Source organism: Leptodactylus fuscus, chromosome 11, assembly GCF_031893055.1.
Source record: "Leptodactylus fuscus isolate aLepFus1 chromosome 11, aLepFus1.hap2, whole genome shotgun sequence".
Taxonomy (NCBI): Eukaryota; Metazoa; Chordata; class Amphibia; order Anura; family Leptodactylidae; genus Leptodactylus; species Leptodactylus fuscus.
Genome location: NC_134275.1, coordinates 49,156,759 through 49,177,625, shown reverse-complemented (window position 1 = coordinate 49,177,625; position 20,867 = coordinate 49,156,759). Strand labels below are relative to the sequence as shown.

The 20,867-nt window shown below is 49.2% G+C and overlaps 1 protein-coding gene across 2 annotated transcripts; it reads left to right on the top strand.

Moving 5' to 3' along the window:
• Positions 1 to 1,856: 1,856 nt before the first annotated feature.
• Positions 1,857 to 20,314, top strand: BLVRB (biliverdin reductase B). Of its 2 annotated transcripts, none has more exons than XM_075259943.1 (5): positions 1,857 to 2,009; positions 4,846 to 5,007; positions 9,682 to 9,771; positions 10,848 to 10,979; positions 20,160 to 20,314. In XM_075259943.1, exons 1-5 carry the CDS (start codon positions 1,931 to 1,933, stop codon positions 20,270 to 20,272), a joined length of 576 nt encoding a protein of 191 aa, XP_075116044.1. In that variant the 5' UTR covers positions 1,857 to 1,930; the 3' UTR covers positions 20,273 to 20,314. The 2 variants fall into 2 exon arrangements, with proteins under 2 accessions (XP_075116044.1, XP_075116043.1); XM_075259942.1 differs by lacking the exon at positions 20,160 to 20,314 and adding an exon at positions 11,826 to 12,172 and having other exon boundaries at positions 1,860 to 2,009.
• The last annotated feature ends 553 nt before the right edge of the window (positions 20,315 to 20,867 follow it).

Sequence of the window (20,867 nt, the reverse complement as noted above, 5' to 3'; positions counted from 1 at the left end):
CACATGGATCCAGTATGCGGTTCACCTTCAGGCGTCCACCTAAAATTACAGACAAAAATCTCTGGTAAACGCCACTTTGTTATCCGGCAATGCTTGGTCAAAAATATTCTCATTGATGGTGTCCATTGGGGTCCGATGTTACCCATCGCTGGACGGATCCAAAAGACCAGAAAAACAGCATAAATGTGAACACACCCTTAGCTGTGCCCTGTCCGTCCCATTCTAACACACCTGATGGTCCTAACTGTAAGCCACCTGGCCACGACACGGCCTAACCGTAAGCCACCTGGCCACAACATGGCCTAACCGTAAGCCACTTGGCCACAACATGGCCTAACCATAGACCACGACACGGCCTAACCGTAAGCCACCTGGCCACGACACGGCCTAACCGTAAGCCACCTGGCCACGACACGGCCTAACCGTAAGCCACCTGGCCACGACAGGGCCTAACCGTAAGCCACCTGGCAACGACACGGCCTAACCGTAAGCCACCTGGCCACGACACGGCCTAACCGTAAGCCACCTGGCCACGACACGGCCTAACCGTAAGCCACCTGGCCACGACACGGCCTAACCGTAAGCCACCTGGCCACGACACGGCCTAACCGTAAGCCACCTGGCCACGACACGGCCTAACCGTAAGCCATCTGGCCACGACACGGCCTAACCGTAAGCCACCTGGCCACGACAGGGCCTAACCGTAAGCCACCTGGCAACGACACGGCCAAACCGTAAGCCACCTGGCAACGACACGGCCAAACCGTAAGCCACCTGGCAACGACACGGCCTAACCGTAAGCCACCTGGCCTCACTGGTGTACTGGAGCCAATAACTGGCCTCACTAGTGTAGTGGAGCCAATACACAAGTGCTCTGCTGCTCCACTCACAAGGGGGCTTTAGGGGTATTTTCAGCCCCCTGTTCTCCTGATTTTGGGGATCACAGTGACATTTCTCCTAACTTGCTGATCATACATGTTATTCTATGGAGCGGCCGGAGGACTCTTCTGCTGCCGCTTATCTCTTGTACACACAGCTGAGGAGAATCTGCTAGTGTCACCCACAGACATAAGATGGCGGGCACACCCGAAACACAGCAAAATTTAAGGCCCCATGTGGCAGAATTTTGCTGCGTTTCTTTCGAGCCAAAAGAAGTTGAAGATCTGGAGAAGCTTCTTAGAAGTCTCCTTCTGCTCAATCCATTACTGGCTTTGGTTCACAAAAACACAGCAAAGTCTGCAACAAAAAAATCAGTTTTACCCCAATGTGGGGCCTCAGTCTAAAGAGGTTCCTTAGGATAGGTCATTCATGTGAGATCGGTGGGATCTGAGCCCGGGACCCCTCACAATCAGCTGTGTGAAGAGGCTGAAGCCTAATGTACTGATGACGTCCACCTGTCACTTAGTGCAGCCCCAGCTCAGTCCCATTCAAGTGAATGGGGCTGAGCTGCTATACCAACCCCTACAATATGTACAGTGATGTTCTTGGTATCCAGTGAAGAGGCCGCCCCTCCTGCTGCTCCCCAGTAAGTCTGCCATGTTGTTGGTGGGATTATTGGTGAGAATTGATGCATGGATGCTACTCTTATGTATAAAGCCAGCTCTTACACACTGTATATACACACACACCATACAGTGATGTGCAGCCCTGGAGGAGATGAATGCAGCTGCTGTTATTTCCTCCCTATATACACATTATCTAGATAACGCAGTGCCCAGTGCTGTGAACATCACTACAGCCTATGTCAGAACCACAAGTGTCACCATATTCGGAGTGCACGCGCTGATCAGCTGACTTGTCATCCACAACCAGCAGTGAGGGGGTTAAGCACAAGGCCCCTCCCACTGCAGGGAGGAGCGCACCCAACCAGTGTGACCAGGTTCCTATAACATGCAGGATACAGGACAACTTCTGTTCAGTCTGCACAACCATGGCCCTGAAAAATATTGTAATCTTTGGATCCACCGGAATGACCGGGAAAGTGACCCTGGCACAGGCCCTGGAGGAAGGTAATGGCAAGGGGTGCACATGGGGTGACGACCATGTATACTGCAAGATGTCTATGTACTGAACACTGCATGATGTCTATATACCATGCGCTGTATACTGCCTGGTGTCTATACAGTATGCTGTACACTTCCTGGTGTCTATACAGTATGCTGTACACTGCCTGGTGTCTATATACGGTGCACTGTACACTGCATGATGTCTGTATACTGCCTGGTGTCTATACAGTATACTGTGCGCTGTACACTGCATGATGTCTGTATACTGCCTGGTGTATATATACTGTGCACTGTACAAAAAAGACCCAGCAGTGCTCAATCTTTTTGTGCTGCAGTCTCGGGGTCACGTTGTGATTCCACTCACTCACATTGGTGAAGACTTTGCTGCTACTTACGTCTCATCACCTTGAACAAACGCTGCAGCTCGAATTGTGGTGAAGTTGCTCAGTGTGTGGAGTCTGCAGAGGCCAATCTGCTGTGAGCTAGTCCAATGTGGTCATCATGGTGTCTATCATAATGATATGTGTATGATAGCGGTGTATGATGGACACCATGATAGTACTTAAGGGTTAAAGGGGTTGTCTGGCCTCACATGGATTTATTATATGTCCTATCCATGAGATCTTTTGGGGTCAGACACCGGAACCCTGCACAGCTCAACTGTTGCAGCAACTTCTGGGCACTGCTATATAGTGGACAGGTATAGTGTGTGCAGCTGCCTGGATACCTGAATACAAGAATCTGCCTGTGCTCTCCGTCCTCTGCACCAGCTGGTGGTAAAAATGATTATGTGACTGCAACATGTAAATAATCCCTATAGACATATAGTGCACATGTAACACCTGAGTATACCGCAGGCACTGGTGCTGAGTCATGCTGTGTGTTCAGCACTGATAAGCCCATTTCTGTGTCCCTCCCTCTCTCTAAAATTTCCTTTGCACTAACCAGTAACCAAATCAGAAGGAGCCACAAACATTACATAGTGATGTCACAGTACAGGATAATACACACATTGATGTCACAGTACAGGATAATACACACAGTGATGTCACAGTACAGGATAATACACACAGTGATGTCACAGTACAGGATAATACACACAGTGATGTCACAGTACAGGATAATACACACAGTGATGTCACAGTACAGGATAATACACACAGTGATGTCACAGTACAGGATAATACACACAGTGATGTCACAGTACAGGATAATACACACAGTGATGTCACAGTACAGGGATAATACACACAGTGATGTCACAGTACAGAGACAATACACACAGTGATGTCACAGTACAGGGATAATACACACAGTGATGTCACAGTACAGGGATAATACACACAGTGATGTCACAGTACAGGATAATACACACAGTGATGTCACAGTACAGGGATAATACACACAGTGATGTCACAGTACAGGGATAATACACACAGTGATGTCACAGTACAGGGATAATACACACAGTGATGTCACAGTACAGGATAATACACACAGTGATGTCACAGTACAGGATAATACACACAGTGATGTCACAGTACAGGATAATACACACAGTGATGTCACAGTACAGGATAATACACACAGTGATGTCACAGTACAGGATAATACACACAGTGATGTCACAGTACAGGATAATACACACAGTGATGTCACAGTACAGGATAATACACACAGTGATGTCACAGTACAGGATAATACACAGTGATGTCACAGTACAGGGATAATACACACAGTGATGTCACAGTACAGGGATAATACACACAGTGATGTCACAGTACAGGATAATACACACAGTGATGTCACAGTACAGGATAATACACACAGTGATGTCACAGTACAGGGATAATACACACAGTGATGTCACAGTACAGGGATAATACACACAGTGATGTCACAGTACAGGGATAATACACACAGTGATGTCACAGTACAGGGATAATACACACAGTGATGTCACAGTACAGGGATAATACACACAGTGATGTCACAGTACAGGGATAATACACACAGTGATGTCACAGTACAGGGATAATACACACAGTGATGTCACAGTACAGGATAATACACACAATGATGTCACAGTACAGGGATAATACACACAATGATGTCACAGTACAGGGATAATACACACAGTGATGTCGGCCTGTTGTAAATTACTGGACCCAGCAGGGAGATTTTGTCACCAGTCCTCTTGACTCCATCACACAGCCCCCCATTACCCAGCACTCAGCCCCTGTATCTCGGCTTCTTGGAGTATACGGCTGGTCACTATTATAGCCATCTTTTTTGGAAATCAGACGTTTCTCATAGATGTCACTTATTGTGTAAGCCTACATGTGTCCTCTGGGGAGCGCTGCGGGCAGGGACAGTCTAGGTAACGTGTGGGGTGTCAGGGGACAAATCGCTTGTACATCTCATGACCAAATAATGCACAATAAGTGCGGATCTGAGAACTGAATCCTGCTGACAGGAAGACTGAAAGAGGAACAAGGCCAGGAAAGTAAGAAGCAGTCAGGGGGACTTATCAGATTTGGGGCTCGCTGTGCAGGGGTACACGGCTCTTCGGCTTTTTTTCGGGCAGATTAAATGATGATGAGTTGTGCCAAATATCAGACTCTGCTCTGCCCCCCTTAAAATTTATGGGGTGCTGAATGGACGTACACTTATATATAGTGGTGACTACATGTGCCCCCAGTATACACCCCAGTGCTGGCAGGATACGGCCATCCTATAATTCTAGTTGTGGTTTGACCTTTATCTGGACCAATCCTGTATTTTTGTTTCCATATTGTTGTATACGTGCCGTGATCTATACGTCCTTTCTCGCCTACAGGGCACAAGGTGACTGTCCTGGTGAGGGATCCCGCGCGCCTCCCCGCTGACAAGAAGCCCGCCCGGGTGGTTGTTGGTGATGTGCTGAACAAGGCGGACGTGTCGAAGGCTGTGCAGGGGCAGGACGCGGTCATCATTGTCCTGGGAACCCGTAATGACCTGGGTAATGGACCCCAAATCTCCGCTTATTGTCTATATGTGACACTATTCTACTATAGGACCTCTAACCCTATACAATATTATATAGCTAGTTATCTGTACATTTAACCCATTCTCATCCCTAGCTTGCTGCTGATCGTATATCATTATCTGATCTTTCGAGAACCATCTGGTAAGACCCTGCCAATGTCTAGATGTGCCCCCTACCCCTCGCCCCCTCCTCCCCTCACCTCCCTATAGGAACTGCGTTCATCATATAGACTGTTATCTGACCTGAGGGTAGCCACATGGTGCGACCAAGCGATCCAGCCACTGTGCTATCGATAAACCTAAGAATCCTCCTCATTGTCATCCTAAAATCTGTCATCGGCACCAAGTAAAGGGATTTCTAAGCTAAAGCTATAGAGGACCTCTCCTAACACGAACACCTGATTCCACCAATCGACTGTTCTCAGCTGCTGATACACAGAGAATGGAGCGGGAAGCAAACAGCGCCATTCTCTATGTAGTGGCGGAACAGAGTCACTGCAGATTAGATCCCATTTAAGTGAACTGGAGCTGATGTGCAGTACCTGGTCTGACCACTACACAGAGAAGAGCGCTGTCTGCTTCCTGCTCCATTCTCTGTGTATCAGCTGCTGAATGATGGAGAGAGAGATCTGACCCGCAGTACCTGATCTGACCCGCAGTACCTGATCTGACCATTACACAAAGAGGCTCTCTGCTTCCTGCTCCATTCTCTGTGTATCAGAGGTTGAGAACAGAAGATCGATGGGGTTGTCAGATGTCGGATGCCCACGTGATATTGTAGACCTGTTCTATACGTATAGCCTTAAGTGGCTGCGTTCCTTCATTGCTGATCTCCGCCATTACAGTGGGCCCCTGGCTATCGGTCAGTATTCCTGCGGTGATTGAGTGGGCGCAGATTGTCAGTACGATCCCTGTGATGTAACTGTACATCGAGGCGCTCAGAATACCCGGACACCGTCATGTACGGATATGGAGGACTCAATTAAATGGGTTGTCTCTTAGGCACAACTTATCTCCTCTGCTCATGGTCAGACACCCCCACTGATCACTGTAATGGGGTTCCCACATGCTGCCTGTATGGGATTGTCTAAGGGTGTGTTCACATTATGGTTTTGCAGAAGTTCAGGTCGGTTTCAGTCCTTTTTTCAGGTGTCCAATAACAAAAAAAGGAGAGAAACACAACCCAACATGACCCAACAGAAGCCCCGTCATTGGATCTTTCTTACAGACTATTAAAGGGATACAGAAGACGTGGGGTGAATGCAGCCTTAAGACGGCCCAGAACGGTGCTTGGTGACCTTCATCAGTCCCTTAGTGATAATGTAGAGCGGCAGTGAGTACGGGCGACCAGTGCAGGACTATCCGCACCAGTATAACCTATGGAGGAGGAGGCTGTGTGATACGCCCTTTCCTCACCAGAGATACACTAAAGACACTTATTGTCTTTCTGATTCATTCTCGCCTTGACTACTGTAACTCCTTACTAATCGGTCTTCCCCTCACTAAACTCTCCCCTCTACAATCTATTCTGAATGCAGCGGCCAGGCTCATCTATCAGGCTACATGCTACAGCGATGCCTCTGGTCTGTGCCAGTCCTTACATTGGCTGCCTATTCATTATAGAATAAAATATAAAGTTATTACTCTCATCCACAAGGCTCTCCATAATGCCGCACCTCCCTACATATCCTCCCTCATCTCTGTCTACCGCCCAACCCGTGTTCTCCGCTCACTCAATGACCTAACACTTACATCCTCTATTATCAGAACCTCCCACGCTCGTATACAAGACTTCTCCCGAGCTGCACCACTTCTCTGGAATGCTCTACCCCGGACAATCAGATTAACTCACAATTTCTACAGTTTCAAACGCAAACTAAAGACGCATCTTTTCAGACAGGCCTATCACAATTTCTAACGTAAACCCTTCCGTACTATAATTAGAATCCCCAAAATTTAACCCTCCTCTGTCCCCACTCCCACGTTTCCCCACATGATATGATGTCATCTCAGGATAACTTTATAGGTCCAAGCTCCATCCACATGTTACAGGACACCACTAGTGATGGCTCATAAAGTTTTATGTTTGTGTAATGACAGTCACCTCTATTACACAAATGTCTGACCTCTGTAGAAGCAATGCCACCCCTGCTACCTCTTGTGTCACCCCCTCTACCTCATAGATTGTAAGCTCTTGTGAGCAGGGCCCTCAGTCCCATTGTGTGAAATGACTTTCTTTGTTATGTATCTTTCTGTCTGTATTTGAACCCTACAAATTGTACAGCGCTGCGGAATATGTTGGCGCTATATAAATAAAATGTATTATTATTATTATGTAATCATACGTCCCGGCCTCCTCCGCTCCTTCATGGACCAGCCATCAGGACGTTTCACAGACAATCTGATTCTGAGGGGTTTTTTTACATTAAGAATTTTGAGATTTCACAATAAGGGTGACAAAAATAGAGAAGAATCTTAAACCTGATAGATTAGGATATGGGGACGGGAGCAGGAAAGAGGGTGATGGGTAATAACACAGCGGAGGACGACAGAAGGGCAATAGAGAGACGATGGGGGAGGTAGGGGTATCAGGGAGGAGGGGGGGGTCGGGGCAGGGGTCAGTCACAGCAGAGTGAACAGTAAAGGCAAACAAAAAATTCTGGTTTTTGTCACCATGTTGAAAAGTTAAGATCACAGGCTGTCTAGACTGTCCACTAGTGGTGCCTTGTGACAGTGCACGTAGGGGTTATAGAATGTGTGACTAATGTATAGATAGATTGTGTGTGTGTGTATATAATATATAATATATATATATATATATATATATATATATATATATACACTCACCGGCCACTTTATTAGGTACACCATGCTAGTAACGGGTTGGACCCCCTTTTGCCTTCAGAACTGCCTCAATTCTTCGTGGCATAGATTCAACAAGGTGCTGGAAGCATTCCTCAGAGATTTTGGTCCATATTGACATGATGGCATCACACAGTTGCCGCAGATTTGTCGGCTGCACATCCATGATGCGAATCTCTCGTTCCACCACATCCCAAAGATGCTCTATTGGATTGAGATCTGGTGACTGTGGAGGCCATTGGAGTACAGTGAACTCATTGTCATGTTCAAGAAACCAGTCTGAGATGATTCCAGCTTTATGACATGGCGCATTATCCTGCTGAAAGTAGCCATCAGATGTTGGGTACATTGTGGTAATAAAGGGATGGACATGGTCAGCAACAATACTCAGGTAGGCTTTGGCGTTGCAACGATGCTCAATTGGTACCAAGGGGCCCAAAGAGTGCCAAGAAAATATTCCCCACACCATGACACCACCACCACCAGCCTGAACCGTTGATACAAGGCAGGATGGATCCATGCTTTCATGTTGCTGACGCCAAATTCTGACCCTACCATCCGAATGTCGCAGCAGAAATCGAGACTCATCAGACCAGGCAACGTTTTTCCAATCTTCAATTGTCCAATTTCGATGAGCTTGTGCAAATTGTAGCCTCAGTTTCCTGTTCTTAGCGGAAAGGAGTGGCACCCGGTGTGGTCTTCTGCTGCTGTAGCCCATCTGCCTCAAAGTTCGACGTACTGTGCGTTCAGAGATGCTCTTCTGGCTACCTTGGTTGTAACGGGTGGCTATTTGAGACACTGTTGCCTTTCTATCAGCTCAAACCAGTCTGGCCATTCTCCTCTGACCTCTGGCATCAACAACGCATTTCCGCCCACAGAACTGCCGCTCACTGGATGTTTTTTCTTTTTTGGACCATTCTCTGTAAACCCTAGAGATGGTTGTGCGTGAAAATCCCAGTAGATCAGCAGTTTCTGAAATACTCAGACCAGCCCTTCTGGCACCAACAACCATGCCACGTTCAAAGGCTCTCAAATCACCTTTCTTCCCCATACTGATGCTCGGTTTGAACTGCAGGAGATTGTCTTGACCATGTCTACATGCCTAAATGCACTGAGTTGCCGCCATGTGATTGGCTGATTAGAAATTAAGTGTTAACGAGCAGTTGGACAGGTGTACCTAATAAAGTGGCCGGTGAGTGTATATATATAATTTATATATTATCATACATCAGTGTGTGTGTGTGTGTCTTGGATTTCTCTCCATATATGGTGTCTTTTGTAATGTTGTGTATTCGCCACCAGGGGGAGCCACTTAATCAGCTATTTTATAGTCTGGGTGCCTATAGGATTGTATGGCATACCTTCTGTCCTTTGTGTGTTTCCGTATCCTTTAGTGTGCTGTATAGTTTGCTTCTATGTGCAGTATGTCCCTATATGTATTCTATATGGTAAATGGTTGACATTCTCCCACTTACAGATAAGATGGCCGACATTAATGTATTGTATATAAGGCCCGTCCACCTCATGTGAGACCTGTATTATGTGGCTGGGGGAACGCAGCGATGTCACTACAACTCTCATCGTGTGACCAGAGATTGAGGGTGCTCAGGGGCCACATTGCCCCAGGGGTCACAACGCTCATTGATTGACTAATATTTGTGAAGAAGTCACTGGTCCACCCGGCTGTCTCTGGTCAGGCAAAATCGCTCTGTGGCCCTAAACTAAATAATCAGGGGCCGGAAGCTTTAGCCAAACTTGTTATAACCCGTCATTTATTCATTGACAGGACCGACCACAATGATGTCAGAGGGAACCCGAAATATCATAGAGGCCATGAAGGAGCACGGCGTGCGAAAAGTGGTGGGCTGTATGTCATGTAAGTACCGGGGGGGTGGGCCATATGTCGTGTAAGTACCAGAGGGTGGGCCGTATGTCATGTAAGTACCGGAGGGTGGGCCGTATGTCGTGTAAGTACAGGGGGGTGGGCCGTATGTCATGTAAGTACCGGGGGTGGGCCGTATGTCGTGTAAGTACAGGGGGGTGGGCCGTATGTCGTGTAAGTACAGGGGGGTGGGCCGTATGTCGTGTAAGTACCAGGTGGATTGTTATTACCCTGGTCCTGGGTATTTTTATATATGATGGGGCTTGAGGATTTCATTCCTGGGGTCTGCTCGGACCCTCATTCACCAAGTTATTGCCCCTAGCAACCAATCACAGTGCAGAGAAATGAAAGCCGAGCTCTGATTGGTTATGTGAGGTTACTATGGGCAACAATAGCAGGTTACACCACATAAGGCGACGTTCACACCTGCAGATAAATGGCAGCCCCGGCCGTGGGTAATATTCCCTTATTCTCTGTATTTTACTATTTCTTTCATATTTTGTGCTCTTTTTGCATTTTCTTTCCATTTTTGTTTATCCATTTATTAGGAGCGTGTTCACACACAGTCTGAGAACCTGCTCCAGGAATTAGGAAACCTTTCCTGACATGATTTTTTTGCTGCAGATTTTTGACAGTTTTACCTGCGCTTTATTATTTTCTATAGGTGTGAACATCGCCTTGTAGTCAGATTCCCGTCACCCTCCCGCCCCGCAATTGTCTCTTATTATATGTGGAGATTGCCTTAAGTAAGATTGTTCTTCAGACGAGGAAGCCAGAATATGTCTGGGAGTCGCTTCTGTCACTTACTATTACAAGAGATGGGGACAAGATGGCTGCTGCTCCTCCAGGAGATCTAGACAGCGCCTCAGCGGCCCACAGGTTATGTGCGGTATTGGAGCTCAGTCCTAGTCAGGTTGATGTAGCTGCGATACCGGGCACAACCCTTGGACAGGTGCTGTTTGTGACACAAGGCAGCCATGTCTTTCTAATTCTATACAAGCCCTTTAATCCATCCCTCATGCCACTCTATGGCCGCCATCTTTAATCCATGGTGTGTGTTTGTATTGAAGCTTTCCTGCTGTGGGACATCGCCAAGGTCCCTCCACCCCTTGTGCCCGTGACCCAGGACCACATCCGGATGCACCAGGTCCTGAAAGACTCTGGATTGGACTTTGTGGCCGTTCTTCCTCCACACCTTGCAGGTAAATGGAGCCATTGTAGAGACCTCCGAGCTGTATATACCACAGTGTATAGGAGTATATACCACAGTGCTCAGTGTACAGGAGTATATAGTGCAGGTGCTCAGTGTGCAGGAGTATATACCACAGTGCTCAGTGTGCAGGAGTATATACCACAGTGCTCAGTGTACAGGAGTATATACCACAGTGCTCAGTGTGCAGGAGCATATGTCACCTTGCTCAGTGTACAGGAGTATATACTACATTTCTCAGTATACAGGAGTTTCCATCACAGTTCATAGTGGCCAGTGACAGGTCTGTTATATGACGGGTAGAGTAGTCGCACCACAAGGACAAGGGCTCGGTGTAGCGTTCAGTTCTAGATGATTAGTGACTTATAAAGGGGAACAGCGCCTCCTCTGTCCCCAGCTTGCGGGTGGTATTGCAGCACAGCCCCATTCAGGCTACATTTACAGCTGTCGGAGTCTCTGGCACAAAGTCCGGCAGAAATCCTGGACAAAAAAACTAAAATAAAATCTCTGAGACTCCATTTAGTCATTTGATGGACTAGCTTTCCTTTCTTCTGGTCCTTGCATGCGTTAGATCAGCGATTCCCAACAAGGGTCAGGGAGCTGCAACACTCTGGTTGGAAAGATGACGGCACACAATGTGATCTGTGTCCTGTTTATTGTCTTTTGGTCGGGGAGCCCCAGACTAGATGAATGGCAGGAACGTTGCATCACATCAATGTAATACCCCACACAGCCTATAGGCAGAGGTGGCGCTGTTCCTGACATCACAGAGAATCCAGGGCAGCCCTTTTACTATGTGACCCAGGACATAACTCCGCTCCATCTTCTCTCTGTATAGATGATAAGCCATTCACTGGCGATTACACCGTAAAAGTTGGCGAGCGCGGAGGGAATGTCATCTCCACCCGTGACGTTGCCCACTTCTTCCTCCACTGTGTGAACAGTGCGGAGTATGATGGGAAAAGCGTCACCGTGTTCCGGGACTACACTGCATAGTAACAGTTCCCTCTGCTGGTGGGGGAAGTCGCAGCAGTCCTAGTATAGGCCAATAACAATCCACTTACTACAATCTACCAATGAAGCCCAACCCTGCTGACTACGACTACGCTAAACATCTCGGGTATCTCCAGTCCGGGGCTGACCGAGGTGACCAAAAACCACAATAAAAACCTCTTTTCCATTTCATTGTGTCCTCTGTGTCTGTTTTTTGTGGTTCTTCTGTAGATGGCGGCTTTGCGGAGTCTTTTAGGTAACACAGTATAAACCCCGCTGAACCCCAAGTGCTGGGATATTGCTATATTGTCTTAAAGGGGTGTTCAAGGCACATAATGTCTTAAAGAGGTGTTCTAGGAGCATCAACTGACAGCCTATCCCTCACATAGGTTCTCAACTGAAGATTTACAGGGTCTGACACCCGGGCCCTCTGCTGATCAGCCACCGGTTTCCTCTTGGTTTTGCTAAATTTTAGTTATGGCCATACAAAACTTCACGGTGTGACTAAGGCCTAAAACAGCAGCATCTTCCCTGTGCGCCCCGTACAGATAATACTTGTCTCCGGTCCGGATGTGACTATTTCTCAGTCTACATGTAATAAGTCAGAAACCTTCCTACAGTAGCCCCTGTTTGGTGTCCCGGAGTCGGTCCATGTAGTGATTCCCGGACACAGGGGCTGATGAGTCCGCGCTGTACTTCTTGACATAGTGCAGGGTGTGCATGCGGCTCTGAAGCTGGTAGCAGGTCTATTATTAGGGAATATTCTAGTAAATGCACAAGAAATGCTTGTGCGCCCCCCCCCCCCCCCCTTCCCTCTGGTCCTCTCCATGTAAGAGGAGGAGCCAGGAGCTGAATTGGTTAGTACTGCAAACAGGTGAAAATCGAGTCCACAACTGAGCATTCTCCACTGGCAAACTCCATCTGGCGCTCTGATGGGTAAATCTGGGTTTGGTGGCTATCTGGAGGACGCTACTTCCCGGAGTGCATAGTGTGGAGGGCACTGGTGCTGAGGGGATCATGGCGTGGACCCCTTATTTCAAGTGAAGGGTACACATGAGTCCTTATACAGTCAGAGGGGGGCATGACTGCCCATCGGTACAGAGAAAGGGTTTGATAAATTGGGGGAACTCTGCTCTTTGAACTAGAATAGAGATTGAGTCGGGACCACTCGGCATCAGTGTCTGCCCTCACATCTGGCTGATGGGCCCCTGGAGTATTATATTGTACGGGGCCACTTAGGGTGCTCTATACTGTGTTGCGGGAACTAATTAATGGTTGACCTCAGATGGTGACGCAGAGGTCTTCAGTAGTTGTACACGACCATGACTATTGCATTGTGGGGGCTAATATGGGGGGGTTATGCTATAACAAACCCCTTAGATGCTGATGTCATTATGTCAGCTGCCCTGATGGCCCCGGCCCCGTCTCCATCTCCACACTGTAATAATGGGGCATTTTGTGTAAACCCCAACCCAGCACTGATGTCCTTGTCTGTCATGGTGACGCTGCGCTCCCTATCACATTGATTTGCTTTCTCATCAGAAATTTGCTGAAACTTCCAAACTACCCAACAGAAAAAAATGTCATTGATGACCCTGAGGAATCTGTGTAAAGGTCGCAACGCTGAAGGGTGTGCAGAGGCTGCCCCCTAGTGGCGAAACGTGAGATGATGCCGATGTAAGGCCTCTGTGCTCATCTACTGTATATACCTCTATTATTACACGGCTCCGGTTATGTCAATTCCAGGGCTGATCACAACCAACACCATCCGGCTCTAGTCTTGTCCAAACATCAGTCCAGACAGTGTAGTGGAGCCAGAATTTGGCTTTCACTCCATTATGGGCCTGCAAGGCCAGAGATTACAGCCTAGGCCTCAGTTTTAGCACCGTATAGTCTATATATCAGTGACAGCGAAGCTTGTAAGCTCGGTGTGTCGGCCCTCTGAGATCAATAGATGGACACACTGGGGCAGATTCACTAACATTGTCCCGGTCTGAGACTTAACCTTTTTGCACCGGATTTCTCACAGGGGCCGATGCTGGAGGATAAATCTGCTGCATTTGTAGACGGTCTCGTATAAGTTTACAACACTTATTACTTGGCTTAGTTTATTACAAAAAATGTTGCAAAATTTTGTCACATTTTTGGTGCACGGTGACACATAATAAAACCCTTCCCCTTTTCAATAAGCCCCTCCCCTCTCTTATTGTACAACGAATCTAAAGCAGTTAATAAATATGACTTGGACTTATTTTTGGGTGGATGCAACATGTGGCCCACTGTCCTGTGGTTCTCCAGCAATCTGATTGTGAGCTCTACGGACTATCGGTGTGTACGGTGACACCTCTGATCCCAGTCTGACCCAAGACATAACTCCGCTGCCCTCCATGTTCTCCGTCTCTACGGACTATCGGTGTGTACGGTGACACCTCTGCTACCAGTCTGACCCAAGACATAACTCCGCTCCCCTCCATGTTCTCTGTCTCTACGGACTATCAGTGTGTACGGTGACACCTCTGCTACCAGTCTGACCCAGGACATAACTCCGCTCTCCTCCATGTTCTCCGTCTCTACAGACTATCGGTGTGTACGGTGACGCCTCTGATCTCAGTCTGACCCAGGACATAACTCCGCTCCTCTCCATGTTCTCCATCTCTACGGACTATCAGTGTGTACGGTGACGCCTCTGATCCCAGTCTGACCCAGGACATAACTCCACTCCCCTCCATGTTCTCCGTCTCTACGGACTATTGGTGTGTATGGTGACGCCTCTGATCCCAGTCTGACCCAGGTCATAACTCCGCTCCCCTCCATGTTCTCCATGTCTACGGACTATCAGTGTGTACGGTGACGCCTCTGATCCCAGTTTGACCCAGGACATAACTCTGCTCCCCTCCATGTTCTCCGTCTCTACAGACTATCGGTGTGTACGGTGACGCCTCTGATCTCAGTCTGACCCAGGACATAACTCCGCTCCCCTCCATGATCTCTGTCTCTACGGACTATCGGTGTGTACGGTGACACCTCTGCCACTACTCTGACCCAGGACATAACTCCGCTCCTCTCCATGATCTCCATCTCTGCGGACTATCAGTGTGTACGGTGACGCCTCTGATCCCAGTCTGACCCAGGACATAACTCCACTCCCCTCCATGTTCTCCATCTCTACGGACTATCAGTGTGTACGGTGACACCTCTGCCACCAGTCTGACCCGGTATATAACTCCGCTCCTCTCCTTGTTCTCAGTCTCAACAGACTATCGGTGTGTACGGTGACACCTCTGCCACCAGTCTGACCCAGGACATAACTCCGCTCCTCTCCTTGTTCTCAGTCTCTACGGACTATCAGTGTGTACGGTGACACCTCTGATCCCAGTCTGACCCAGGACATAACTCCGCTCTCCTCCATGTTCTCCGTCTCTACAGACTATCGGTGTGTACGGTGACGCCTCTGATCTCAGTCTGACCCAGGACATAACTCCTCTCCTCTCCATGATCTCCATCTCTGCGGACTATCAGTGTGTATGGTGACACCTCTGATCCCAGTCTGACCCAGGACATAACTCCGCTCCCCTCCATGTTCTCCGTCTCTACGGACTATTGGTGTGTACGGTGACGCCTCTGATCCCAGTCTGACCCAGGACATAACTCCACTCCCCTCCATGTTCTCTATGTCTACGGACTATCAGTGTGTACGGTGACGCCTCTGATCCCAGTCTGACCCAGGACATAACTCTGCTTCCCTCCATGTTCTCCGTCTCTACAGACTATCGGTGTGTACGGTGACGCCTCTGATCTCAGTCTGACCCAGGACATAACTCCGCTCCCCTCCATGTTCTCTGTCTCTACGGACTATCAGTGTGTACGGTGACACCTCTGCCACTACTCTGACCCAGGACATAACTCCGCTCCTCTCCATGTTCTCCATCTCTACGGACTATCAGTGTGTACGGTGACACCTCTGATCCCAGTCTGACCCAGGACATAACTCCGCTCCCCTCCATGTTCTCCGTCTCTACGGACTATTGGTGTGTACGGTGACGCCTCTGATCCCAGTCTGACCCAGGACATAACTCCACTCCCCTCCATGTTCTCTATGTCTACGGACTATCAGTGTGTACGGTGACGCCTCTGATCCCAGTCTGACCCAGGACATAACTCTGCTCCCCTCCATGTTCTCCGTCTCTACAGACTATCGGTGTGTACGGTGACGCCTCTGATCTCAGTCTGACCCAGGACATAACTCCGCTCCCCTCCATGTTCTCTGTCTCTACGGACTATCAGTGTGTACGGTGACACCTCTGCCACTACTCTGACCCAGGACATAACTCCGCTCCTCTCCATTATCTCCATCTCTGCGGACTATCAGTGTGTACGGTGACGCCTCTGATCCCAGTCTGACCCAGGACATAACTCCGCTCCTCTCCTTGTTCTCCGTCTCTACGGGCTATCAGTGTATACGGTGACACCTCTGCCACCAGTCTGACCCAGGACATAACTCCACTCCTCTCCTTGTTCTCCGTCTCTACGGACTATCAGTGTGTACAGTGACACCTCTGCCACCAGTCTGATCCACTATATAACTCCGCTCCTCTCCTTGTTCTCAGTCTCTACGGACTATCGGTGTGTACGGTGACACCTCTGCCACCAGTCTGATCCACTATATAACTCCGCTCCTCTCCATGTTCTCCGTCTCTACGGACTATCGGTGTGTACGGTGACACCTCTGCTACCAGTCTGACCCAAGACATAACTCCGCTCCCCTCCATGTTCTCTGTCTCTACGGACTATCAGTGTGTACGGTGACACCTCTGCTACCAGTCTGACCCAGGACATAACTCCGCTCTCCTCCATGTTCTCCGTCTCTACAGACTATCGGTGTGTACGGTGACGCCTCTGATCTCAGTCTGACCCAGGACATAACTCCGCTCCTCTCCATGTTCTCCATCTCTACGGACTATCAGTGTGTACGGTGACGCCTCTGATCCCAGTCTGACCCAGGACATAACTCCACTCCCCTCCATGTTCTCCGTCTCTACGGACTATTGGTGTGTACGGTGACGCCTCTGATCCCAGTCTGACCCAGGTCATAACTCCGCTCCCCTCCATGTTCTCCATGTCTACGGACTATCAGTGTGTACGGTGACGCCTCTGATCCCAGTTTGACCCAGGACATAACTTTGCTCCCCTCCATGTTCTCCGTCTCTACAGACTATCGGTGTGTACGGTGACGCCTCTGATCTCAGTCTGACCCAGGACATAACTCCGCTCCCCTCCATGATCTCTGTCTCTACGGACTATCGGTGTGTACGGTGACACCTCTGCCACTACTCTGACCCAGGACATAACTCCGCTCCTCTCCATGATCTCCATCTCTGCGGACTATCAGTGTGTACGGTGACGCCTCTGATCCCAGTCTGACCCAGGACATAACTCCACTCCTCTCCATGTTCTCCATCTCTACGGACTATCAGTGTGTACGGTGACACCTCTGCCACCAGTCTGACCCGGTATATAACTCCGCTCCTCTCCTTGTTCTCAGTCTCAACAGACTATCGGTGTGTACGGTGACACCTCTGCCACCAGTCTGACCCAGGACATAACTCCGCTCCTCTCCTTGTTCTCAGTCTCTACGGACTATCAGTGTGTACGGTGACACCTCTGATCCCAGTCTGACCCAGGACATAACTCCGCTCTCCTCCATGTTCTCCGTCTCTACAGACTATCGGTGTGTACGGTGACGCCTCTGATCTCAGTCTGACCCAGGACATAACTCCTCTCCTCTCCATGATCTCCATCTCTGCGGACTATCAGTGTGTATGGTGACACCTCTGCCACTACTTTGACCCAGGACATAACTCCGCTCCTCTCCATGTTCTCCATCTCTACGGACTATCAGTGTGTACGGTGACGCCTCTGATCCCAGTCTGACCCAGGACATAACTCCGCTCCCCTCCATGTTCTCCGTCTCTACGGACTATTGGTGTGTACGGTGACGCCTCTGATCCCAGTCTGACCCAGGACATAACTCCACTCCCCTCCATGTTCTCTATGTCTACGGACTATCAGTGTGTACGGTGACGGCTCTGATCCCAGTCTGACCCAGGACATAACTCTGCTCCCCTCCATGTTCTCCGTCTCTACAGACTATCGGTGTGTACGGTGACGCCTCTGATCTCAGTCTGACCCAGGACATAACTCCGCTCCCCTCCATGTTCTCTGTCTCTACGGACTATCAGTGTGTACGGTGACACCTCTGCCACTACTCTGACCCAGGACATAACTCCGCTCCTCTCCATGATCTCCATCTCTGCGGACTATCAGTGTGTACGGTGACGCCTCTGATCCCAGTCTGACCCAGGACATAACTCCACTCCCCTCCATGTTCTCCATCTCTACGGACTATCAGTGTGTACGGTGACACCTCTGCCACCAGTCTGACCCGGTATATAACTCCGCTCCTCTCCTTGTTCTCAGTCTCAACAGACTATCGGTGTGTACGGTGACACCTCTGCCACCAGTCTGACCCAGGACATAACTCCGCTCCTCTCCTTGTTCTCAGTCTCTACGGACTATCAGTGTGTACGGTGACACCTCTGATCCCAGTCTGACCCAGGACATAACTCCGCTCTCCTCCATGTTCTCCATCTCTACAGACTATCGGTGTGTACGGTGACGCCTCTGATCTCAGTCTGACCCAGGACATAACTCCTCTCCTCTCCATGATCTCCATCTCTGCGGACTATCAGTGTGTATGGTGACACCTCTGCCACTACTTTGACCCAGGACATAACTCCGCTCCTCTCCATGTTCTCCATCTCTACGGACTATCAGTGTGTACGGTGACGCCTCTGATCCCAGTCTGACCCAGGACATAACTCCGCTCCCCTCCATGTTCTCCGTCTCTACGGACTATTGGTGTGTACGGTGACGCCTCTGATCCCAGTCTGACCCAGGACATAACTCCACTCCCCTCCATGTTCTCTATGTCTACGGACTATCAGTGTGTACGGTGACGCCTCTGATCCCAGTCTGACCCAGGACATAACTCTGCTCCCCTCCATGTTCTCCGTCTCTACAGACTATCGGTGTGTACGGTGACGCCTCTGATCTCAGTCTGACCCAGGACATAACTCCGCTCCCCTCCATGTTCTCTGTCTCTACGGACTATCAGTGTGTACGGTGACACCTCTGCCACTACTCTGACCCAGGACATAACTCCGCTCCTCTCCATGATCTCCATCTCTGCGGACTATCAGTGTGTACGGTGACGCCTCTGATCCCAGTCTGACCCAGGACATAACTCCGCTCCCCTCCATGTTCTCCGTCTCTACGGACTATCAGTGTGTACGGTGACACCTCTGCCACCAGTCTGACCCGGTATATAACTCCGCTCCTCTCCTTGTTCTCAGTCTCTACGGACTATCGGTGTGTACGGTGACACCTCTGCCACCAGTCTGATCCACTATATAACTCCACTTCTCTCCTTGTTCTCCGTCTCTACGGGCTATCAGTGTATACGGTGACACCTCTGCCACCAGTCTGACCCAGGACATAACTCCACTCCTCTCCTTGTTCTCCGTCTCTACGGACTATCAGTGTGTACAGTGACACCTCTGCCACCAGTCTGATCCACTATATAACTCCGCTCCTCTCCTTGTTCTCAGTCTCTACGGACTATCGGTGTGTACGGTGACACCTCTGCCACCAGTCTGATCCACTATATAACTCCGCTCCTCTCCATGTTCTCCGTCTCTACGGACTATCAGTGTGTACGGTGACACCTCTGCCACTAGTCTGACCCAGGACATAACTCCGCTCCTCTCCTTGTTCTCAGTCTCTGAGGACTATCGGTGTGTACAGTGACACCTCTGCCACCAGTCTGATCCACTATATAACTCCACTTCTCTCCTTGTTCTCCGTCTCTACGGACTATCAGTGTATACGGTGACACCTCTGCCACTAGTCTGACCCAGGACATAACTCCGCTCCTCTCCTTGTTCTCAGTCTCTACGGACTATCAGTGTGTACGGTGACACCTCTGCCACCAGTCTGATCCACTATATAACTTCGCTCCTCTCCTTGTTCTCCGTCTCTACGGACTATCAGTGTGTACGGTGACGCCTCTGATCCCAGTCTCACCCAGGACATAGCTCTGCTCCATCTTCTCTCTGTACAGATAATAAGCCGTTCACTGGCGATTACATGGTGAGAGTTGGCGAGCGCGGAGGGGATGTCATCTCTGCCCATGACCTTGGCCACTTCTTCCTCCGCTGTCTGAACACAGAATAGTACGATGGGAAAAGCGTCACCGTGTTCCGGGACTACACTGCATATTAACAGCTCCATCTGCTGACGGGGGAAGTCACATCTACTGTCATAGGTAGAGACTGGTAACCATGAACTTTACCAAAGCCTATAATATGGACCCAAATAATGCTGCAAAACTTTGTCATGTAATGATTCCATTTTCTATGCGATTCGTTGGAGCTGATACATGTCTGTTTTGTCTGGTACTTCTAGTCTTCCTATGAAACTGATGATTGCATTATATGGTGTTCACCCCCGGTCCCCAGACTAGCTCCCCCTACTGCTAGGGCTGTGTCATTTACAGAAGCCTGGGGACAAATCTACTCCGACCACTTTTTAGTGAAATTTGTAAAATGCCGTAAATGTTGCGTTCTGACACCATAGACTGGCAATGCGTCATCCTTACTATCCTCATCCTGATGATCTATGCATGTCTCCACGTCCAAGGCTCTCAATGTGGCTGCCTGATGTGAGTTACAGATTTAACCCGTGGCCGCTGTCCCTGTCTGTGGCCTCTTCTGAGCATTTAACGCAAAGTCAGATCTAAGTAATTCTACTCCCTATATCTGCAATAAGA

Coding starts and splice junctions, on each gene's coding strand:
- BLVRB (XM_075259942.1), top strand. CDS start 1,931: ATGGCCCTGAAAAATATTGTAATCTTTGGATCCACCGGAATGACCGGG. Junction 2,010..4,845: donor GGCACAGGCCCTGGAGGAAG/GTAATGGCAAGG, acceptor TCTCGCCTACAG/GGCACAAGGTGACTGTCCTG. Junction 10,980..11,825: donor TCTTCCTCCACACCTTGCAG/GTAAATGGAGCC, acceptor CTCTCTGTATAG/ATGATAAGCCATTCACTGGC.